General features: G+C 31.8%; 1 protein-coding gene across 1 annotated transcript; it reads right to left on the minus strand.

The window, feature by feature from the left end:
• Positions 1-1,995: 1,995 nt before the first annotated feature.
• Positions 1,996-4,697, minus strand: LOC148759032 (NKG2-A/NKG2-B type II integral membrane protein-like). The gene is made up of 4 exons (XM_088797966.1): positions 4,088-4,697; positions 3,605-3,700; positions 2,683-2,736; positions 1,996-2,159 (listed from the first exon to the last, which is right to left on the minus strand). The coding sequence occupies exons 1-4, from the start codon at positions 4,272-4,274 to the stop codon at positions 1,996-1,998; spliced, it is 501 nt and encodes a 166-aa protein (XP_088654092.1). The 5' UTR covers positions 4,275-4,697.
• Positions 4,698-20,165: the final 15,468 nt, after the last annotated feature.

The following is a 20,165-nucleotide window of genomic DNA, read 5'->3' on the forward strand; positions in this document are numbered from 1 at the left end:
AATTTCTTCTGCAGAAATCGCTAAAATCTACACTAAGAAATCATGCTCTATCTGTGAAACTTGGAGGAAAAACAAATCTGTGCTACTTTTGCTGTCATACCTCAAACTGGGTGGGTATAGGTAAATGAGATATTTTAAGAGAGAAATAAGAGAGAGCTCACATTTGCATAACTTTTATTACAGTCTATTTATATAATTGTTCTATTTTATTATTGGTTAATGTTCTTAATCTCTCACTCTGCAAAATTTATAAATTAAACTTTACCATATATACTTATGTACAAGAAAAACCATTGTATATATAAGGTTCAGTACTATCAGTGACTTCAGGCATCCACTGGGGTCTTGGAACATTATTCCCCACAGATAAGAGGAGAACTACTGTGTGTGTGCTTATGTATATACATATGATATTATATACATTATTATCTGTAAAGATATATATAATACCTACTATCTATATAAAGCAGATTAACTCATATGTATATATATAGAATTATATGTTCATGTATAGTTATTTATGAAAAGATAATCTTTGCTATAAATTATGATCCATCAATTAGATAATGATAATATAGGAAAACAATAAAGTCTAGAGAGTAATGTAGGGGATTATCTTCATGAAACTTGACATTTCAGAAGTGGGTCCAAAATGATCAGTAACACCCAAAATGATACAGTAGAGTCTGCTAACATTAATAAATTCTGGTCATTAAAAGACTCCAATATGAGAATAAGAATGTAAGTCACAGGGTCAAAAAACCTACTTGTATCTCCCAAATTAAAAAAATGAGCTTATATCCAAAATATAACAAGTACTGAGAGGAAGGAAAATGACAGGCAACATATAGGAGAAATGGGCAAGACACATGGCAGGTACTTTTCATTCTCACAGAAGAGAATGATATGATTAGTAGCCCAGAAGGGTGTTTCCAACCAAATAGTAATCAGGAAAATGCCTATTTGTCTCATCATGATACTTTTCTCTAAAGATAAAAAATCATAACATTAAATTCCTGATAGTACTACATTTAAATCAAAGGACTATTGGTAAAATGTGTATTTACTCAATAAACCAAAAAGAAATGATGGAATCGTTTAATAAATTTGACATACACATATATTTATGGCCCTGCAATTTTATTCTGAAACATAGAAGACTAGTTATATTATAATTACGCCCATATACAATTATAATAATGTAACTTTACCTGTAAACTATTATAAATATTGTATCTATATTATATAAAAACAATATATTCTACATAACATGTATGTATAATATATTAATATTAAATATATGGCAATAATTTGGAAAAAGATGTACACAAGGATTTTCATAAAATATTATGTATAAAACCCACATTAAAACAACTGTAGTCTGAATGGTGTAGATTAAAAATGTCATGTACGTGTAATACAACAGTAAAAATTAACTACAGATAAATGCAACAATGTGGATGAATTCCAAAAATCTCATATGTGAATGAAAGGAGACATAAAATGCGTACTGAATGATCCCTATTATATGAAGCTCAAATTTAAGCAAAGATCATTTGGAATATTAAAAATACGAATAGTGGTTAAGTAGGGGGGAGGGAAAGTTGAGAGAATACACAGGAGTGAGCTATTGTGGACTGGAAACTTTCTTTTCGTGATCTGATTTGTAATTACATGCGTCCTTCCAATTTATAAACAATCTGCACAACCATGATGTTTAGTGTCCTTGATATAATTTAAAATTTCATATAAAAATTAAACACAAAACTTATTTTAGACAAAAGTTATGTATACAAGCATGGTTGTCTATGGAAAGTAAGAACTGGAAATTATTAAACGTGCATTAATGACACGAAATATAAATAAAAGATCAAAGAGTTAAACAATAGAATATTAATAGACTTTAAAACAAACTACAAATGTATACAAAAATATGAATGGATACTACAATCATACTGCAGACCAAAATAATCTTTAAATAAATGTTGGAAACATTTAAAATCTTACCACTTCTTCTTTATTATCTATATAAAGCAGGTGTGAGTTCTTAGAAGCACAGGCCATCTGACTCTCAGTCCATGTTTTTCTTTCAGTGCTGATGTAATAGCAGTTGTTGGAATATGTAAACCACTCCTTTGGACAACGACCACAATGATATGCTGAAGAAATTATGAAAAACAATTTGAATTAAAAAATAAAAACAAATTTACACATTTGCATAACTATAGAAATATATGTGCATAACATTTCTATGCACCTTCACTGGCTGGTACATGTAAAATAAAATACAATTACACACACTCACTGAGAAGGGTAAGCCTCTCACCCACTAATTTATGTGCCCAAACAACGAAAACACACAAACATAAATTTCTATTCTAACGCAAGTCATGAAAGTCAATAAATAAAACCACTTTTTTAGAAAACAAAATTATTTGTCTCAGAGCATAGCCGGGGGAAATGTAAGCCAGTCAGTAACAATGGGTATGGTGATTTAAAATGAACACTTCTTCATATTGTTCCATACGAAGGACCATTCTCGTAAAATTATTATTTCTGAACATTTATTGTCCAATGTTATAATTTATATGTTCCAAAAAAAAAAGTAATATTATTTTTGCCTATCCTGAGTTACAAACTATAAACTTTACTAATATCAGAACTTTGAAAATTCTTCTGTACCTTTCTGGATCCCTGTTGTCAAGGTGTAATTATTCTGTTCTGGTTTTTCAGTAGCTAGGAAAAAGGAGTAATTCTTATTAAAAAGTAAATATTGATCTGCATAAGTCATAATACTTAAGTTTCTTACTTTTACATTTGGTGTAATATTTAGGATTAGAATAATCTGAGGGGCCAGCCTGGTGACTCAGGTGATTAGAGCTCCATGCTCCTAACTCCTAAGGCTGCCAGTTCGATTCCCACATGGGCCAGTGGACTTTCAACCACAAGGTTGCCAGTTTGACTCCCACAAGGGATTGTGGGCTGCACCCCCTGCAACTAGCAACAGCAACTGGACCTGGAGCTGAACTGCACCCTCCACAACTAAGACTGAAAGGAAAACTTGAAGCTGAACGGCACCCTCTACAACTAAGATTAAAAGGACAACAACTTGATTTGGAAAAAAGTCCTGGAAGTACACACTGTTCCCCAATAAAGTCCTGTACTCCTTCCCCAATAAAATCTTAAAAAAAAAAAAAAAAAGTAAATTTAAATAAAATTGATTTTACAAGAAAAATTAATGAATTAATGAACATTTAAGAAAATATATTTCAAAAGCCTAGAGGATCAAATTCTACTACATTATTTGATTTAACCAATCTCAAGAATTAGTTTGTATTTCTCAATAAGGTCTTTTAGCCTTCCAAAGCATGTCTTTGAGTTATGAAATCAGAATTTATATGTATATATGTACATATATTTGTAAAATGTTGCCTGCAATCATTCTGATATTTAATCTTCGACAAATTCGTCACATTTCACATTTACTCTAACTGCATATGTTAAAATTAGAGGCCTAGTCGATAATATTAAGAAATATTTACAGGCACTGGCAATCAATCATAAAAGTGAAAAATTCCCTTATAGTCTTTAAAACTTGACTTACAAGTAGTAACAGCTATTGTTACCACAGTAGACAGCAAGACAACACAGATGACTCCCAGGATCCCTGCAAAGAGCTTCTCTGAAGATGAAGAAAAATCTACAAGGAGAGAAAGGGAAACACTGAGGAATGAGATGATAAATGCTTAGATAATTTACCCGCAGGGAACCTTCCTAAACAGGGAATCATATACATAAACTAGGACCCCTGATCCATATCTACCATTGCAGTCTTCCTCTCAGAATATATCACTGCATTGTCAGGAAATACAATGCTCCATGAGTTGTTGATCAAAGACTACACATTACAACGATGACAGTAAAATCAGTCCTCAGATTTCACATTAGAATGCTGTATTCCAAATTCAAGCTCTGATCCCCACAAATAAAAAGTGTTTCTCCACATATTTCCTACTGTTCCCCACATCTCTGCACCCCAACAGCACATCCTAGAACAGTTATACTGTGATTCTATTAAATATTTTACCTTTGCAGTGGTAGTTCTTGTCATTCCCTTGAAGATCGTGAGAAGCATTTTGAAGATTTAATTCTGCATAGGTTGTTTCCTGCTCAGTTACTGAAATGGAACTCTTAGTGCTCTTAGGTTTTACATGCTGTCTCCTTGAGTCCTTAGTCAAACTCAGTTCTGCATAGGTTACTCTTTGGTTATTCATCTCTGCAGCTGAGTGGTGTCAGAGACTGCACTAAGGTAAGGGTACTTAACAGTGAATGGTATTAATATATTACTGTAAAAGTGGGTGGGGTAGAGGGTGAGCTGGGCTTATTCTTCAGTAGAAGAATCTAAAGGTCTTGTTTTAAATGCTTTAGAGCTTTAAATAAGTGTCTCATGGTTAAATACATTTTTAAGATATTCTGAATTTGATAATATATTTTTGGTCTGAGCAATGAAAAGTGATAAATTAGTGAGGAATAAAGAAGTTCATAACCAATAATAGCCTCAATTTAAGTCAGATTACAGAGAAACGTTTTTAACATCATTAGAAGGTCTGTATTAAAAATTAAAATTCTGTTAAAAATGACTCACAAAATTATTTATGATAATTTGGAATACAATAAGGTCAAAGACTCAGTGCTCAAAGATGTCAAATTAGTAGTGTTGGCATATATAGTAATTCCCTGCACTAAATTAATTTCAGTTAGTGACTTACATTTATTTAGTAAAGGGAATGAGTTGTTATCAAATGATCTTTTATTTTGAATGATTGTGAAGTTATAAGATATTATTACAAATTTAAAGCAATATTTCATATGTTGTAAAATGTTACAGACACACTAAAGTTACTGAAAACCTAAGAAATATTAACAACAACATTTTTAAAGTACTTATGTAATAGAATACATAGGTATTGATTTAATGGTAAAGATATATTAGTGTATAATGATAAATACATACATAAATCATTTATAAAAGAACTATGTTGTTTTAAATTCCTAAAAGTTCCTATAACTTTCAAAATCAATGAGAGTAGCTTTAGTTATGTAAGCAAAGTAATGAATTAAACCATGTAATTTAATAATTCAGTCAATGGGCTCTGTTGTCAATGAGTTCTAGAATTAAAGCTGACTCAAAATTTAAGATATATGACTTTGAAATACTTACTTAGCATCTAGCAACCTAGATTATTAATGAAAGTGGGAATAAAAACAGGTAGATATAATGCATGTAAAACACTTAATATTCAATCTCGCGTTTGTAAACTCTCAATAATATGTTAGTTATTTTTATTATTTTAACATATTTAACGTGTCATTATTTCTTACTAATGTCAGTTAGACTCTAACATAATTCATTAGACAAGCATTTCTTTATCAGTGTGATTTCTTTTCTTGTAATATTTCGTTAAATTTTTCAAAAAATCGTATCATTGTTTATAATTAAGCTTAAATTAGCGTTTTACAGGAGCTACCTCCTCTTAATTTTTACTAACAGCCCACTGCTTTTATTTAATATAAGTAAGTGTATGAAGAATTACGTTTAACCTTCCCAAATCAAAGAATTCATTTTAAGAATCTATTTTTAAAGGCTGGCTTAAACATAAAATATAATATGTAATTATGTCTTTATTAATTAACAAAAATCCAAAAATAACTGTTCTTTGTCATGATTCCGCTGGGATTTTACCCTATATGTTTTTATTTTCAAGCCCAAATATGCATATGTAATGTACACTTGAGTAATTTTCCACAGGCAAGAACTTAAGAAGTTTAAGAAAAATTTTACCCTGAATTACTTAAATAAAGATACCAATGTTCTTTTTTATTAGCTTGTTAATAATACCTCAGTTGCATCACATCTAGCATCTGTAATCTCCCACTACATAAGATGGGCCAGGAGAGAGACAGGAGAGTAGAGACACATACCTTCTTTAGTCCTGAAATGTGAGCATCCTTTCGTGGGAGACCACGTTACTCTTGTAAACAAACAATATCTGTGGTCTTCACAGGCAGCCCAGGGAAAGCTCAGAGTGAAGCAAGGTGGAAAAAGCAGATTTCTCATTAATGTGTCACTTAAAGTTTGAACAGGAAATCCTTACACTTGGGGTATTTTGAAGACAGTTTATCGCTTCACACACCTTCAGAATATAGGATACTTTGGGTTGGTAGTGTGTCATGTAGTTTGCCCATTGGCAAGTGCCTCTGCGAAATTATTTTCTTATTTTAAAAGATTTCTGGGGACAAAAATCTTGACCACGCATGCAGTTAACTTGCTTCCATCTTAATCACAAACGCTAACAATTTAGGCGTTATTAAGGGTATCTTAGATATTTAAATTCTGCTCTTTGGCAGGGTTGCTAAATTCTGGCATTACATAGTTTTCCTTATACTCTCAGTGTAGCCTCCAGTGAGACTATAATGGTATGACTCCCCTATGTATGGCTCCTTGGGTGTTCCTTTTTGGCCTCCACATCCTGCATTCTTATGTGGGGAGCGGAATTAGAGGCCCCACAGGCCGCCCCACACGACACACTGTCTGACTTTTTTGAAAAATAGTAGACTTTTAAAACACAATAAAATGACACATGAGCAATAAAAGAAACTAAACTTTACAGCATGATGGTTTGATTCACATATATTCTGAAATGATTATCACTATAGATTCAGCTAACATCCTCCTTCTCGTATTGAAACATTAAAAAGAAAACAAAGACAAAAAGAATAAATGAAAAAAAATTCTCGAGGGGAGAACTCAGATTTACTCCCTTTACAACTTGACTATATATAGTTCCCCCTTATCCACAGCTTTGCTTTCCATGGTTTCATTTAAAAAATGATCAAACAGTCCCAAAGTATTAAATGAAAAAAAGAATAAATAATTTATTAATTTTAAATTGTTTGTGTTCTGCGTTACATGATGAAATCTCACACCATCCTACTCAGCTGGACCCAGGACTCGAATCATCTCTTTTTCTAGCATATCCACACTGTGTTTGCTACCCCCCCTGTCCGTCACATAGAAGCCATTTTGGTTATGAGAGAGACTGCTGTGGTTCACAGTGCTTGTGTTCCAATAACCCTTATTTTATAAAAATCATGGAATAAGATCATTAGATGGAATGCAGGCTTCAAGTCACCTATATAAACACCAAAGGATTACAACCTCTAGAACAATACTTTGATGAGTTTAAAAGACAAAGAAACTTCCACTTACACAATGATTGTCATGCGGGAGACTCTGCTCGCTGCGCCATTTGTCGTGTGAGGAGGCCTTCTCGCCGCGCCATCTTTCAGGCGGGGCACCCTGCGGGGTCTCTGCTCCCGCTCCCCACACAAGAACGCAGGATATGGTGAGGCCGAAAAGGAACACCCACGGAGCCACAGGTAGGGGAGCCATACCACCACGGTCTCACTGGAGGCTGGGCCCACCGGACGCCGACCTGCCATCCGCTTTTCCGCCAACCGACCTATGACTCTTCTCCACTCTCTCCTCTGTTCCTCTCTCTCAGCTCTCCTCTTCCGCTCTCCTCGGCTCTGCTCGGCTCTGCTCGGCTCTGCTCGGCTCCTCGGCAATCCTTCGTAGCCACAGCAGTTATACCAGCGGCCAATTGGCTAACCGGCCACAGCTGACGGCCAATCAGCCACAGCCGACGGCCATTCACCACCCGAGCCAGTACCCCTTCACGTGAGGCAGAGAGCCTGTAAACTACTCTCTGGGGCTCTGTCCCCACAATGATCTTCTGAAAACATTCAGCAAAAAAACTTTCAACTATCGAAGATCCCTAACCGTTGACATTGTCTGCTCCTGCCATCCAACCATCGACACGGTCATGGCTTGAAGATCCAGCATCATTCTAAGCAGATGATCCTTTTTCTGATGTATGACAGAAGGTCAATAGTAGCCTAATGCTATGTCACAAAACCGACATGGTTCGCCTCACTTCATGTCATCATGTAGGCATTTTATTATCTCCCATCATCACAAGAAATAGGAGGGTGACTAGTGTACAATAAGGTAAGTTGAGAGACAGTGCCCACATTCACAAAACTTTACTACAGTATATTATAATAATTGTTCTATTTTATTATTAGTTATTGCTCTTATTCTCGTACTGTGCCTAATTTATAAGTTAAACTTCATCTTAGGTATGTAATTGTGGGAAAATAATACATAGTATATATAGGGTTCAGCAGTATTCATCGTATCAGGAGTCCACTAGGGGTATTGTAAAGTATCTCCTGCAGAAACAGGGGAATTACTGCATATAATACATCAATGTCAGCTATAGTCATTATATTGTACACTACATTCTAGCACTTACTTATTTTACAGCTGGAATTTGTACCTTTTGACCACCTTCTTCCAATCCCCAACTAATCCTCCACATATGGTAACCACAAGTCTGATTAGTGTTTTATGAGTTTCTTCTTTGTTGTTGCTGTTTTTATTAGGTTGGTGGAAAAGTAATTTCGGTTTTTGCAGCTATTTTTAACCTTTTGAACCGCAATACTTTTGCACCAACCTAATAGATTCTGCATATGAGATCATACGGTATCGATGACTATAGATTTGTAGGATAGCTTGAAATCAAAAAGTGTGATACCACCTGCTTTGTTCTTTATTTCTCAGATTTCTTTGGCTATTAAAGCTCTTTTGTGGTTCCACGTAAGTTTCGGAGTATTTTGTTGTACTTCATTAAATGCCATTGGAATCTTGATAAGGATTGCATTGAATCTATAGATGGCTTTTGGTAGCGTTGACAACTTAGCAATATTAATTCTTCCAATGTGTGCACATGGGATACCTTTCCATTTATTTTTGTCTTCAATTTCTTTCATCAATGTCTTGCAGTTTTCACTGTAGAGAGCTTTCACCTCCTTAGTTAAACTTATTTCTAATGTTTTTGTTCTCCATGCTATAGTAAGATAATCGATTTCTTTATTTGTTTTTCAGAAGTTCTGTTGTTAGGATATAGAAATGCTACTGGATTTTGTATGTTGATTTTATACCCTGCAACTTTACTGAATGCATTTGTTAGATCTTATATTTCTTGGTGGAGTCTAAGGTTTTCTACATGTAAAATCATGCCATCTGCAAATAGAGACATTTTTACTTCTTCCTTTCCAATTCTGCTATTTTTTACTTTGTTTTCTAGCCTGATTGTTCTAACTAAAAATCCGATACTATTGTGAAAAGAAGTGATGAGAGTGGGCATCCTAGTCATCCTCCTAATCTTAGACAAAACACTCTCATCCTTTTACCTCTGAATATGATGTTAGCTGTAAACTTGTCATTTACTGCCTATATTGACATCTATTTCCTTGATACCATGGCAATTGTTCAATTTTGTCAAACGCTTTTTTTCATTTATTGACATAATCATATATTTTTTCTTTCATTCTATTAATGTGATGTATCATATTGATTGATTTGCATATGTTGAACCATCCTTGTATCTCAAGAATAAATCCCACTTGATCATGGCGAATGATCCCTTTAATGTGCTGCTGAACTGAGTTTGCTAGTGTTTATTGAGACTTTTTTTGCATCTATGTTTATCAGGGATGTTGGTCTGTGGTTTTCTTTTCTAGTAGTGACCTTTTCTGGTTTTGCTGTCAGGATAATGCTGTTCATAAAATGAGTTTGGAAGTGTTCACTTCTCTTCAATTTTTTGGAAGAGTTTGAGAATGATTAGTGTTAATTCTTTAAATATTTGGTAAAATTTTCAGGTGAAGTCATATAGTCTTGGGATTTTCTTCTTTGGTATTTTTGATTTCTGATTCACTCTCCTTACTAGTAATAGTTTTATTCAAAGATTTTATTTCTTCCTGATTAAGTTTTGTAAGCAATCTGTTTTTACAATAGTCCCATTTCTTTTAAGTTGTTTGGCATATACTGTAGTTGTACATAGTAGTCTTTTATGATTTTTAAATTTCTGTGATTTCGGTTGTAGTATCTTTTTCTTATTTATAATTTTGTTGATTTGGGTCCTATCTCTTTCTTCCTTGGTTAATCTAGTTAGCAGTTTCTCAATTTTGTTTATTTTTTTCAAAGAACCAACTTTTACTTCAGCTAATCTTTTCTGTTGTTTTTCAGTGCTCTATTTCATATTCTTCTGCTCTAATCTTATTATTTCCTTTCTTCTGCTAATTTGAGCTCAGTTTGTTCTTCTTTTTGTAGTTCCTTAAGCTGTAGACTTACGTTGTTTATTTGGGATCTTTCTTTCTTCTTAATGTAGGTAATTATTGCCATAAACTTCCCTCTTACAACTGCTTTTGCTGCATCCCATATATTCTTGTATGCTGTGTTTCCAATTTCATTTATCTGAAGTAATTTATTATATTTTCATAAACTAATTTATTAACCTTTTCTGTTACCACATTATAGAATTATAACAAGTCATTTGTTAATGATGCCAAATAATGTAAATTTCTTTAATGTTGTCTTTTTAAAATTGATACACTTATCCCTATAGCCATCCACTTTGATATTCTCAATTAAACAATGTTGTATTTATATTATGTCCTTTGTTACATGTAAAAATATGAGGTTTTTTACTGGAGTTTAACTTTAAGGAAAACTATATTAAGATAATATAAACCACAATAAAAATCACTCAAAATAACAAGTTGTTAGAATTTACTGTTTATGATATAAGTATATATCATAAAAATGCATTTTTCTACACACACACACATATTTCTATTAACAGTAATACCTAGTAACCTCAGAGAGATACACAAATTGGAATTCAATAGCAAGTAAAAGTATCCTTTTGATATGATGGCAAAAGGCAGTCATCTTCCAGGGATTTTTTAAATGGAGAGAATTATTAACTGACTCTAACTAAAGAAAATATTTAAGAGTCTTCTAAAGATAAAACAATTATTCTAGATGAAAACTTGAATATACAGAAACAATAAAAGAGTTTTGAGTAAGAAATGTATGTTGTAAAATATAGAACACTAACAGAAGAATATTTAATGCATATTAAATTAACAAGTTTTTATAGAGTAAAGCAAAAATAAAATATTTATTTTGAAAGATAAAAAAAGCAAAGAAAAGGTAGAGTTCAAAGAAACGGTAGTGTTTATCCAAATTGAATGATACCTATATCATACTTAATATTAATTGTAATCATATACTTACACATATAAATTCAATATTTAAATAATACTTATATAATAATTATTATATTAAATGTAAATAGAATAATTTTCTATTTAAATTCCAAGTATGTTTATATTTAAAATAACTGTTTGCTATCTTAATGAGACACTTTTTTAACATAAGCATAAAAGATAGATGAAAGTAAAATGATGAAAAAATAAGCCACGTAACACAAATCTATAGTAAATCCACTATAGTTAATGTACTGTTACAATATAAGGTAAGAACCATTGTTGGAAATGAGGAAGCATGTTTCATAAGAACAGACTGAGTGTCTTAACAATTAGCAATGTCTTTTGAAAACCTCTATATATACCTAATAATATAAGTTCAACATATGTAAAAAAGTGAAGTAAATAATTATAAATGGAGCTTTAAATAATTCTTCCTCACTGATTATCAGAGATGCAGACATATCAGAAATACTACAGAATGTCAAACAAGACAATTAACCAATACACACACATATGCAAACACACACACACAGTATAGTAGTATAAAATACTCATATTTCTAAGTTCACATGATAGTATTTAAAAATACAGTTTACTATATTTCCAAGAATATTAATATAAAATATACAGCACTATGGTGTTACTGTAGTACCCACTGGCCAAGTTTAGCTGGTGGGCACTTGAAATGTGTCTATTAAAATTAAAATTTTAATTAATTCAAAATAAGTAAAATTTTAAAATTGGTCTCTCAGTCACAGTAGCTACATTTAAATAGAGCTATAGATTCCATTTTAACAGAACAGTCTCTAACTAGAGTTTACCAAAAATAAGAGTCAATGATCAAAAATTTAAAAATCCCTATAGGTTTTAAATTCAGTAATACATTTTTAGATAATATATGGCCCAAAGAAGCGATCACAATGAACAACCACAATTTTTATATGAATTACTAGGAAAATATAACAGCAAAACTCTGTCCTGTAAAATATTAATTGCCTTAAATACATATCTTACAAATAAAGGATAAAAGAAATACAAACATGCATCTCAAGAAACTAAAAATAGAAAAGATAAAATTATGTGAAATTAAATGCAAATGAAGAAGAAAACACAGAAAAAAATACAACATCAAGACAAAGAACAAAATTCCAATAGAGAAGCTCAACAATGTCAAAGTTATTCTCATTGAAAACACTTAATAAAATTGATAAATGACTGTTGAAAAAAATTGAGAAGATACAGATCTCTTATACCTAGAATAAACTCAGGAATAGACATCATTTATACAGATATTATGGAGATAATAAAGTCGCATTATAAATGCATTTAATGTCTGTAAGATATAGAAAATTATGAAAATACAGCACAACAAAGAGAAACCTCTCAGTAAAAGTTGCATGTACTAGAGAAATTGAGTTCACTTTATAAAGTTTCCTAAAAAAAAATAATTCTTCAAGTTCAGATTGGATCAGTGGTGAAAAATAACATAAAAAATATGACAGTTCTCTTATTAAAGGCTTCCAGGTAATAGAAAAAGGGGGATGCATCCTCATATAGCCTTGATATTAAAAACAGTCTAGTACATACATACATAAAAATTCATTATAGTGTCTTTGTGAATATATATGAAAAAAAACAGGTTAATCTATGTGTAATGTATTCATTGATTTTTAAAGTAGGACAATACACAATGATCATTGTAGTTTTATTTTAGAAATGCAAGATTGGCTTAACATTTAAAAGAAATAAGGGTAATTACCTCATGTACATTATACAGAGAAAACATTTATCACTCCAATTGATACAAAAATAATATAAATGAAATACTGATTAATTATAAACTGTCAGAAAAAAATAGCAACATTATGGAGTTGCATTTGTATGAGAAAGGTATGTTGGAAAAACTTTAAAACAAACCTCACACTTATGGATGAAATATTTAAATATTTTCTCCTAAAAAAGGGAAGGATAACATAGAACCTTTTTGTCCTTTCTATTCAACACTGGAAATAAAACCCTAGCATGTGAAAATAAGGCAAGGGAAAAAAGTAATTGCCCAGGGAAAAATAAATTAAAATTTGATGATTTACAAATGAAACAGTTGTTTAAAAAATTCAGAAGAATATATATTTGAAATGATAGAATTAATGCAATCAGTGAAGACATTCAATATAAGATCAACATGTAAACCTCAATTGCATTTCTTTGTAAAGCAGTAAAAATTACTAAAGAAAACTCACACATAAGAATGCTATTTACAAAATCATGACTGTGAAAAACCCATGTTTCTGTAAAACTTCAATATAGAAAATTGAAAAAGATTGTAGTGAAATTAAAGGAAACCTAATACATGGAAGGGTAAAGCATGATATTGATTGAAAGAGTCAATACTGTAAAATGACTAATCTTTATAAATAATGTAAAGTTTAAATGCAGTCCAAAACATAAAACCAAGTGTCTTTAACAGTTTTATTGAGGTATAATTTATGCATAAAATGCATCCATTTACAGTGTATAAATCAGCAATCTTTAGTATATTCACAGAGCTTGCAACCATCACCTCTATCAAAATTTTGAAAGTTTTCCAGGGGTTAGGAAGTGGTACAAGAGAATAAAGGGGGTCAAATATATGGTGATGGAGGGAGAACTGACTCTGGGTGATGAACACACAATGCAATATATAGATGATGTATTATAGAATTGTAAACTTGAAACCTATGTCAGTTTACTAACCAATGTCATCCCAATAAATTTAATAAAAATTAATTATTTTTTAAAAAGCAGAAAAAAAGAGACAGTGTACCAATTAGCAGTCATTTCCTATGCTTAACACCCTCAGCCCTTGGCAACCAAGAATCCACTTTCTCCTCATGGATTTCCCTATTCTTGGTATTTACTATAAACTGACTCATACAACTTGACCTTTTAGAAAGATTGAATGCCACAAATATATGTTGAACAATTAAAGTCATACGCTAAAATTAATGATATCTGTACTTTTGGATATCTATATTATTTTCCAATAATTATTCTGAAAAACTATTTCATTATTAGAACAAGTAATATAATTAATTTAAATTGTTTGCAGTCTTTATATTATTTCCATTTTCTGAAAAATAAAGTTACCCAACAGAATCCCAACTGAAGTATTTTAACTCTAAAGCATATATTTGCAAAAATACACGTATGGAGACCCACAAGTATCTGTTATGAGGCCAGATGAGAGTAATGTAACACAGTTATATTTACTAGATGATGATTCTTTTGTCCTGTAATGGAGAAAAATGCATATTCTGTTGTTATATCATATGGACAATCCATGAAACAATATAATTTTCCATGTAGCTATAATATAAGAATATTTTCAAAATGGGTAATGACATTTTTCATATAATACTAAAAAAGAGTTGGTTGTTAGGAAATCTGGACAGTCATTCTTTAACGTTCATATCAACATTTCATTACCTTTGACCATCATTCTTCATGTTTATAATTCAGCTTCAACAAATGCATTAAAGCTACTCTTCTGAATTTTTCTTTTTTTTAATTTTTCTTCTATATAGCATTTAAAAACACTTACTTTAGTTTGCAAGGTGAACCATTTATCAACATCCAACGACGATCACCGCTGTTACAGAAGACTCCAATCCATGATGCAGGTGATATGGAACTCAGAAATTGCTACCCTCCAAAAAAAGAAACTTTATTTAAATAATCATTATGAAAGTTTATATTATTTTTTAAAAACGCAAGTAGTGTTTTCTGTCATAGGATCCTTCATTGCAGAACAAATTAAGTGTGTTGAATCCTAATCTGACACGAACAATATGTGTTAAAGGCAAAACCCACGTTTGTATTGCGAAAATTTTAAGCGATATTTCTACTTTCATGTAAAATTCTGATTCATGTAATTTAGTAGTTACCCGTGTTGACAAAACTAACATAACAAGCCTTTAAATAAGTTTCCAAATACTTATTGAATGTATTTGATACTGTGACAAAATCAATGCAGTTTTCTATGTTTCCAAGAGTTCAGGTTTTAGAAAAAATGAAAGGATTATAATTAATGAACTAAATGACATGGAAGCCAAAAGTTTAGTTTTCTGCGCCCCACACTGTTCTTTACAGATAAGCCCTGTTTCTGTGTTCGTGGAATCCATACAAGGTGTCACAAACTCATTTCTCTGACACTCCTTGCTAAGTACAACTATAAATTCCACAATTAATGAAAGATACAAGGAAGAAGAACGCAGAAAAGGTGGAAGCAAGGGAAAACTGTTTAGTACCCAGAATTGGGAACAACAGAGTGACAGGTGTCTTATATCCCCTTGCAACATAAAAAGTGCCCTAGGCCTGCTGCTGCCCAACACCCAACCTAGCAATAGGGGAGGCTCAAGGAAGGCATTCCTCCTCTGCTTTGAAGAGAGAATCCTGCCCAGCAACTTCCTCAGGCAGGTCTGTGTGGTGATCCATCAGGACACCTGCTAAGAGAAGCAGCCAGAGGAAGTGCTTCTCCTTCCTCCACCAGGGTAGGGAGCTTGGAGGTGGGACCAGCAAAGGGGATCCTATGACTAAAGCACTGGGCCCAGGAAGCCTGTTTATCCTTGAGAGCATGAGACTCACATCCCCGTCCAAAGACATTAGAGAGAATGGATTTAAAAATGTTGCATTTACATAATCAGCATTAGATATGAACAAAATGCAGACAAATACAATAATACGGATAAATTACAAAATTATCATATGGAATTGAAAAAGACAGGATAATAAAAGAGCATATGGTATGATTCCATTTATATGAAGTTCAAAAACAAACTGACATCCCATCATATGAAAAGTCAGGAGAGTGTTTAAATAAGGAGGGAGGAAAAGTGATGAGAGAATAAACAGGAGCATGGCTGCTGAGGGCTGAAAACTACTATTTTGTAAGCTGATTAATAATTACGTGATTCTATTTACTTGATAAGCAATCTGCACAATTATGATATGCTTAGTGTCTTTGATGTATGATAAAATTAAATAGCAAAGTTTATTTCAGAAAAAAGTGTTTATAGAAACCTGGTTTCCTATCATAAGCATGAACTGGAAATTATCAGATGTGCATTAGTGGTATAAAACATAAATAGAATATTAGAGAGTCAAACAATGACTGTTAACAGACTTTAAAATCAAAATCAAAAATATGCACAAACTATGTATGAACTCTGCTAATACAATATCAGCTAAAATAAGCTTTTGATAAATTCTTTAAAACATTTAAAATGTTATCTCTTCTTCATTATCTATAAGAAGTAAATTAGAGTTCTTGGAAGCACAGGCCATCTGACACTCAGTTCATGTTTTACGTTCATTACTAATGTAACAGCAATTGTTGGAATATGTAAACCACTCCTTTGGACGACGACCACAATGATGGGCTGAGAAAGATTATGAATTATTATACAATAAGAATTAACATATTAAAAAGCAAACATTAATCTATATACATGCATAGTTATAACATATATGTGCATATCGTATCTATGCATCCTCAAAGGCTGGCGCATATAAAACAAAACACACTAACACACTCACAGAGAAGGGTCACCTCGCCTTCCCTAATTTACATGCTCATATAGAACAAACATATAAGCAAATATATCCATCTTTAATGTTCTGAAAGTCAATGAATGAATTCACTTTTTTAGAATGACAATGGAATTCTCTCATCTTATTAAAGCAGTAGGAAATTTGAGCGAACTGGCAACAATAGGTATGGTGTTTTTAAATGAAGACTTGTTCATATTTTTGCATAAGAAGGAACACTCAAAATCATTATTTATGAACAATGATTGCCCATTTTATAATTGTGTTCGCCCCCAAAAAATCTGTTATATTTTTGCATTTTTTGAAATAGAGAAAAATGTAAATTGTACTAATATCAGAACTTTGAAAATCATAATGAACCTTTCTCGATCCCTGTTATTGGGGATGAATTGCTCTGCTCTGATATTACAATAGCTAGAAAAAAATAATTCTTATAAAAAATTAATTTTTGTCAAAGTAAATCATAATTTTAGGTTGTTAGTTTGAAGTTTAGTGTATTGTTCAAGTTTAGAAAAATCTGAAACAAAATTGATTTTACCAAGAAAATAACATAATGACCATTTGGGAGAAGAATATTTCAAAAGCCTATAGAATCAAACGTCACCATTTCTTCAGGAATTGAGTTAACTGATATCAAGAATTAGTTTCTATTTCTCCATAAGTTCTTTTAGTCTCTTAAAGAATGTCTTTGAGTTATGATATCTGAATATATAGCTCTAGAATCATTTTGTTATTTACACTTTTGACAAATTCAGAACAACATTCCACATTGAGTCGAAATGCAGACTTTAAAATAAGTGTTCTATTCCATAATATTATGAAATGTTTAGAGGCACTGATGATCATTAAAGTGAAAAGTTCCCTTATAATCTTTCAAAAATGTCCTTACTGGGAATAAAATGTATCATTCTAACTACACTATACAACAAGACAAGACAAAAGACTCCCAGAATCCCACCAATGAGCTTCTCTGGAGGTGATTCTGAATCTGCAGGAAGAGAAATAAAAACAATGAGAAAGAGAGATGGAGACAATTGTTCAGACATTTTAACACAGTGAATTATATACACAGAGGATGCCAAGAGATGTATACACACATTAAGAAAGGAAAAAACTGTATTAAAATTACACTGATGGTAGCCACTTCGAGCACCTCTTGTAATTGCAGAAGTCAAACATAACTTGTATTCATTTTTATTATTTGTATGTACTGAGTATTACAATTTTAATACAGTTTCTTTTCTTTCTTAAAATGTGTATACGTTTTTGGCACCATATTTATATATAAACTTGAACCCCAAACCCATATCTACCGTTGTAATCTTTCCTTCAGAATATGCCATTGCATTTTCAAGAAATACAATGCTCCATGAATTGTTGGTCAAAGACTGAACCCTACCACGATGCCTGTATAACTTAGTCTTCAGATTTCATGTTAGAATATTGTATTCCAACTTCAACCTCTGATCCTTAATAATTAAATATATGTGAGCTTATTCCCTACTGTTTCTCCACATCTCTACCCAGCTGCACATCCTTTAGAACAGTTACACTCAGGGTCTATTTAATGCTTTACCTTTGCAGTTGTCATTCTTGTCATCCCCTTGATGATCCTCAGAAGCTTTTGAAGGTTTAATTCCTCATATGATATTTACTGTCCAGTTAGCAAAATGGAGCTTTTCATGCCCTTACCTTTTGGCTGCTGTCTCCTTGAGTGCTTAGCCAGATTCCGTTCTGAGTAGTTTTCTGATTGGATATCCATCTCTGCAGCTGAGTAATGTCAGGTATGGTGCCTGTGGTAACTTTACTTTAGTTAATAAATGGTGTGAATAATGGCAAGATTCCTAGAATAGTCAATGTGGGTAGAGTGTGAGATAAGTAACAGTGCTCATTTTACAGTGTACCAATGTGAGCTCGTATTCTAGTTGTCTTAGAACTTTAAATATGTGTTTCATGACAGAAGAATAGTTTTTAAAATGATATTCTATGTTTGACATGATATTATTGGTTAAAGCAATGAAAAGTAATAAATTAGGGATAAAGAAATTCATGACTCATATCTTTATTAATCTAAAGACAGATTCTACTTAAACATTTAGCACCATAAGAATGTCTGTATGCAAATTAAATTGTTGTATAGAAAAGAAAGTGATACACCAATATTTATGACAATTTTTAAATCCACTTTGGGTTAAAAATTGAGTGTTCTAAAGTTGGGGGAATAGTAGTGCTAACGTATATAGTAATTTCCTGCACTAAATTATTTTCATTTAGTCACTTATATTTATGTACTAAAAAGGCAGATGAGGTATAATCAATGGTATTGTAGTTTGAATAACTGGAATTCTGAGATATTATTAAAATGCTAAAGAAATTTTTATATGGTAAAAACTGTTACACGACATTAAAGTTATCCAAACTTAATAAATAATAAAAATAATACAATATAAAAAGATTTAAAAAACACTTATTTTACACAAATAATTTGTAATTTATTTAATGGCTAAGGTTTGAAATCATAACATGATAAATAATTGTGTAGATCATTGATGGAGGAACAGTTTGGGTGCAAACTTCCGAAAGGTCTTATGGCTGTCAAAGTCAGTGAGGGTAGCTTTAGTCGTGTAAGCAAGTGTAATAAACCAAAAATCATAATATAATAATTCAGTCAATAGGCACTGCCTTGAGTGAGATCTAGAATAAATTCAGCTTTGAAACTTACAAGTTATGACCTTTAAAACTTACCTAGCATCTAGCAACCTAGTTTACTACTCTAAATTGGGAATAAAAATATGTAAGATATAATGCATGTATAAAACAATACTCAAACGCATTTATAAACTTCAGTGATATGTTCCATATTTTATTATTACTTTAATACATTAGCCATGTTACTATTTCTGATTCTTGTCAGTTAGACAATGTAACGTAATTAGTTAGACAGGAGTCTCTGACCACTGTGAAACCTGTTTTTCAATGTTTTGTTCAATTTTTCAAAAGTCTTTTGATTGTTTAAAATTAAGTTTAAATAAGGGTTTCTGCATGATACCTCATCTTGATTTTTATCGCAAGTCAAACTGCTTTTATTTAATCAAAGAACATCTATGAGGAATTAAGCTTGACCTTCATGATATGATGAATTCATTTTAAGAATCTATTTTTAAAGGCTGACTAAATATAAAATAACATACAGATTTAACTGCATCTATTAATTACAAAATCCAAAGTTAACTGTTCCACGTCATGATGCTTATAAGATTTCACTTTATGTTATATTGATTTATAAACCCAATTATGCATGTGTGTATGGTCATTTTCTACAAGCCTACTCTTATTTGAAGATATCTTCCAACGAATATCACATTTTATTCTCATTTTTAGCCTGAATTGTACAAATT

This window comes from Rhinolophus sinicus, chromosome 1 (assembly GCF_057876585.1).
Source record: "Rhinolophus sinicus isolate RSI-liver-muscle chromosome 1, RSI-T2T, whole genome shotgun sequence".
Lineage (NCBI taxonomy): Eukaryota > Metazoa > Chordata > Mammalia > Chiroptera > Rhinolophidae > Rhinolophus > Rhinolophus sinicus.

What these genes read in the sequence shown, in the direction of transcription:
- LOC148759032 (XM_088797966.1), bottom strand. Translation starts at nt 4,274, where the DNA reads ATGAATAACCAAAGAGTAACCTATGCAGAACTGAGTTTGACTAAGGAC. An exon ending in CAAGAACTACCACTGCAAAG is followed by an intron (nt 3,701 to 4,087) that starts GTAAAATATTTA and finishes CTCTCCTTGTAG; the next exon opens with ATTTTTCTTCATCTTCAGAG. An exon ending in GACAACAGGGATCCAGAAAG is followed by an intron (nt 2,160 to 2,682) that starts GTACAGAAGAAT and finishes TAATTTCTTCAG; the next exon opens with CATATCATTGTGGTCGTTGT.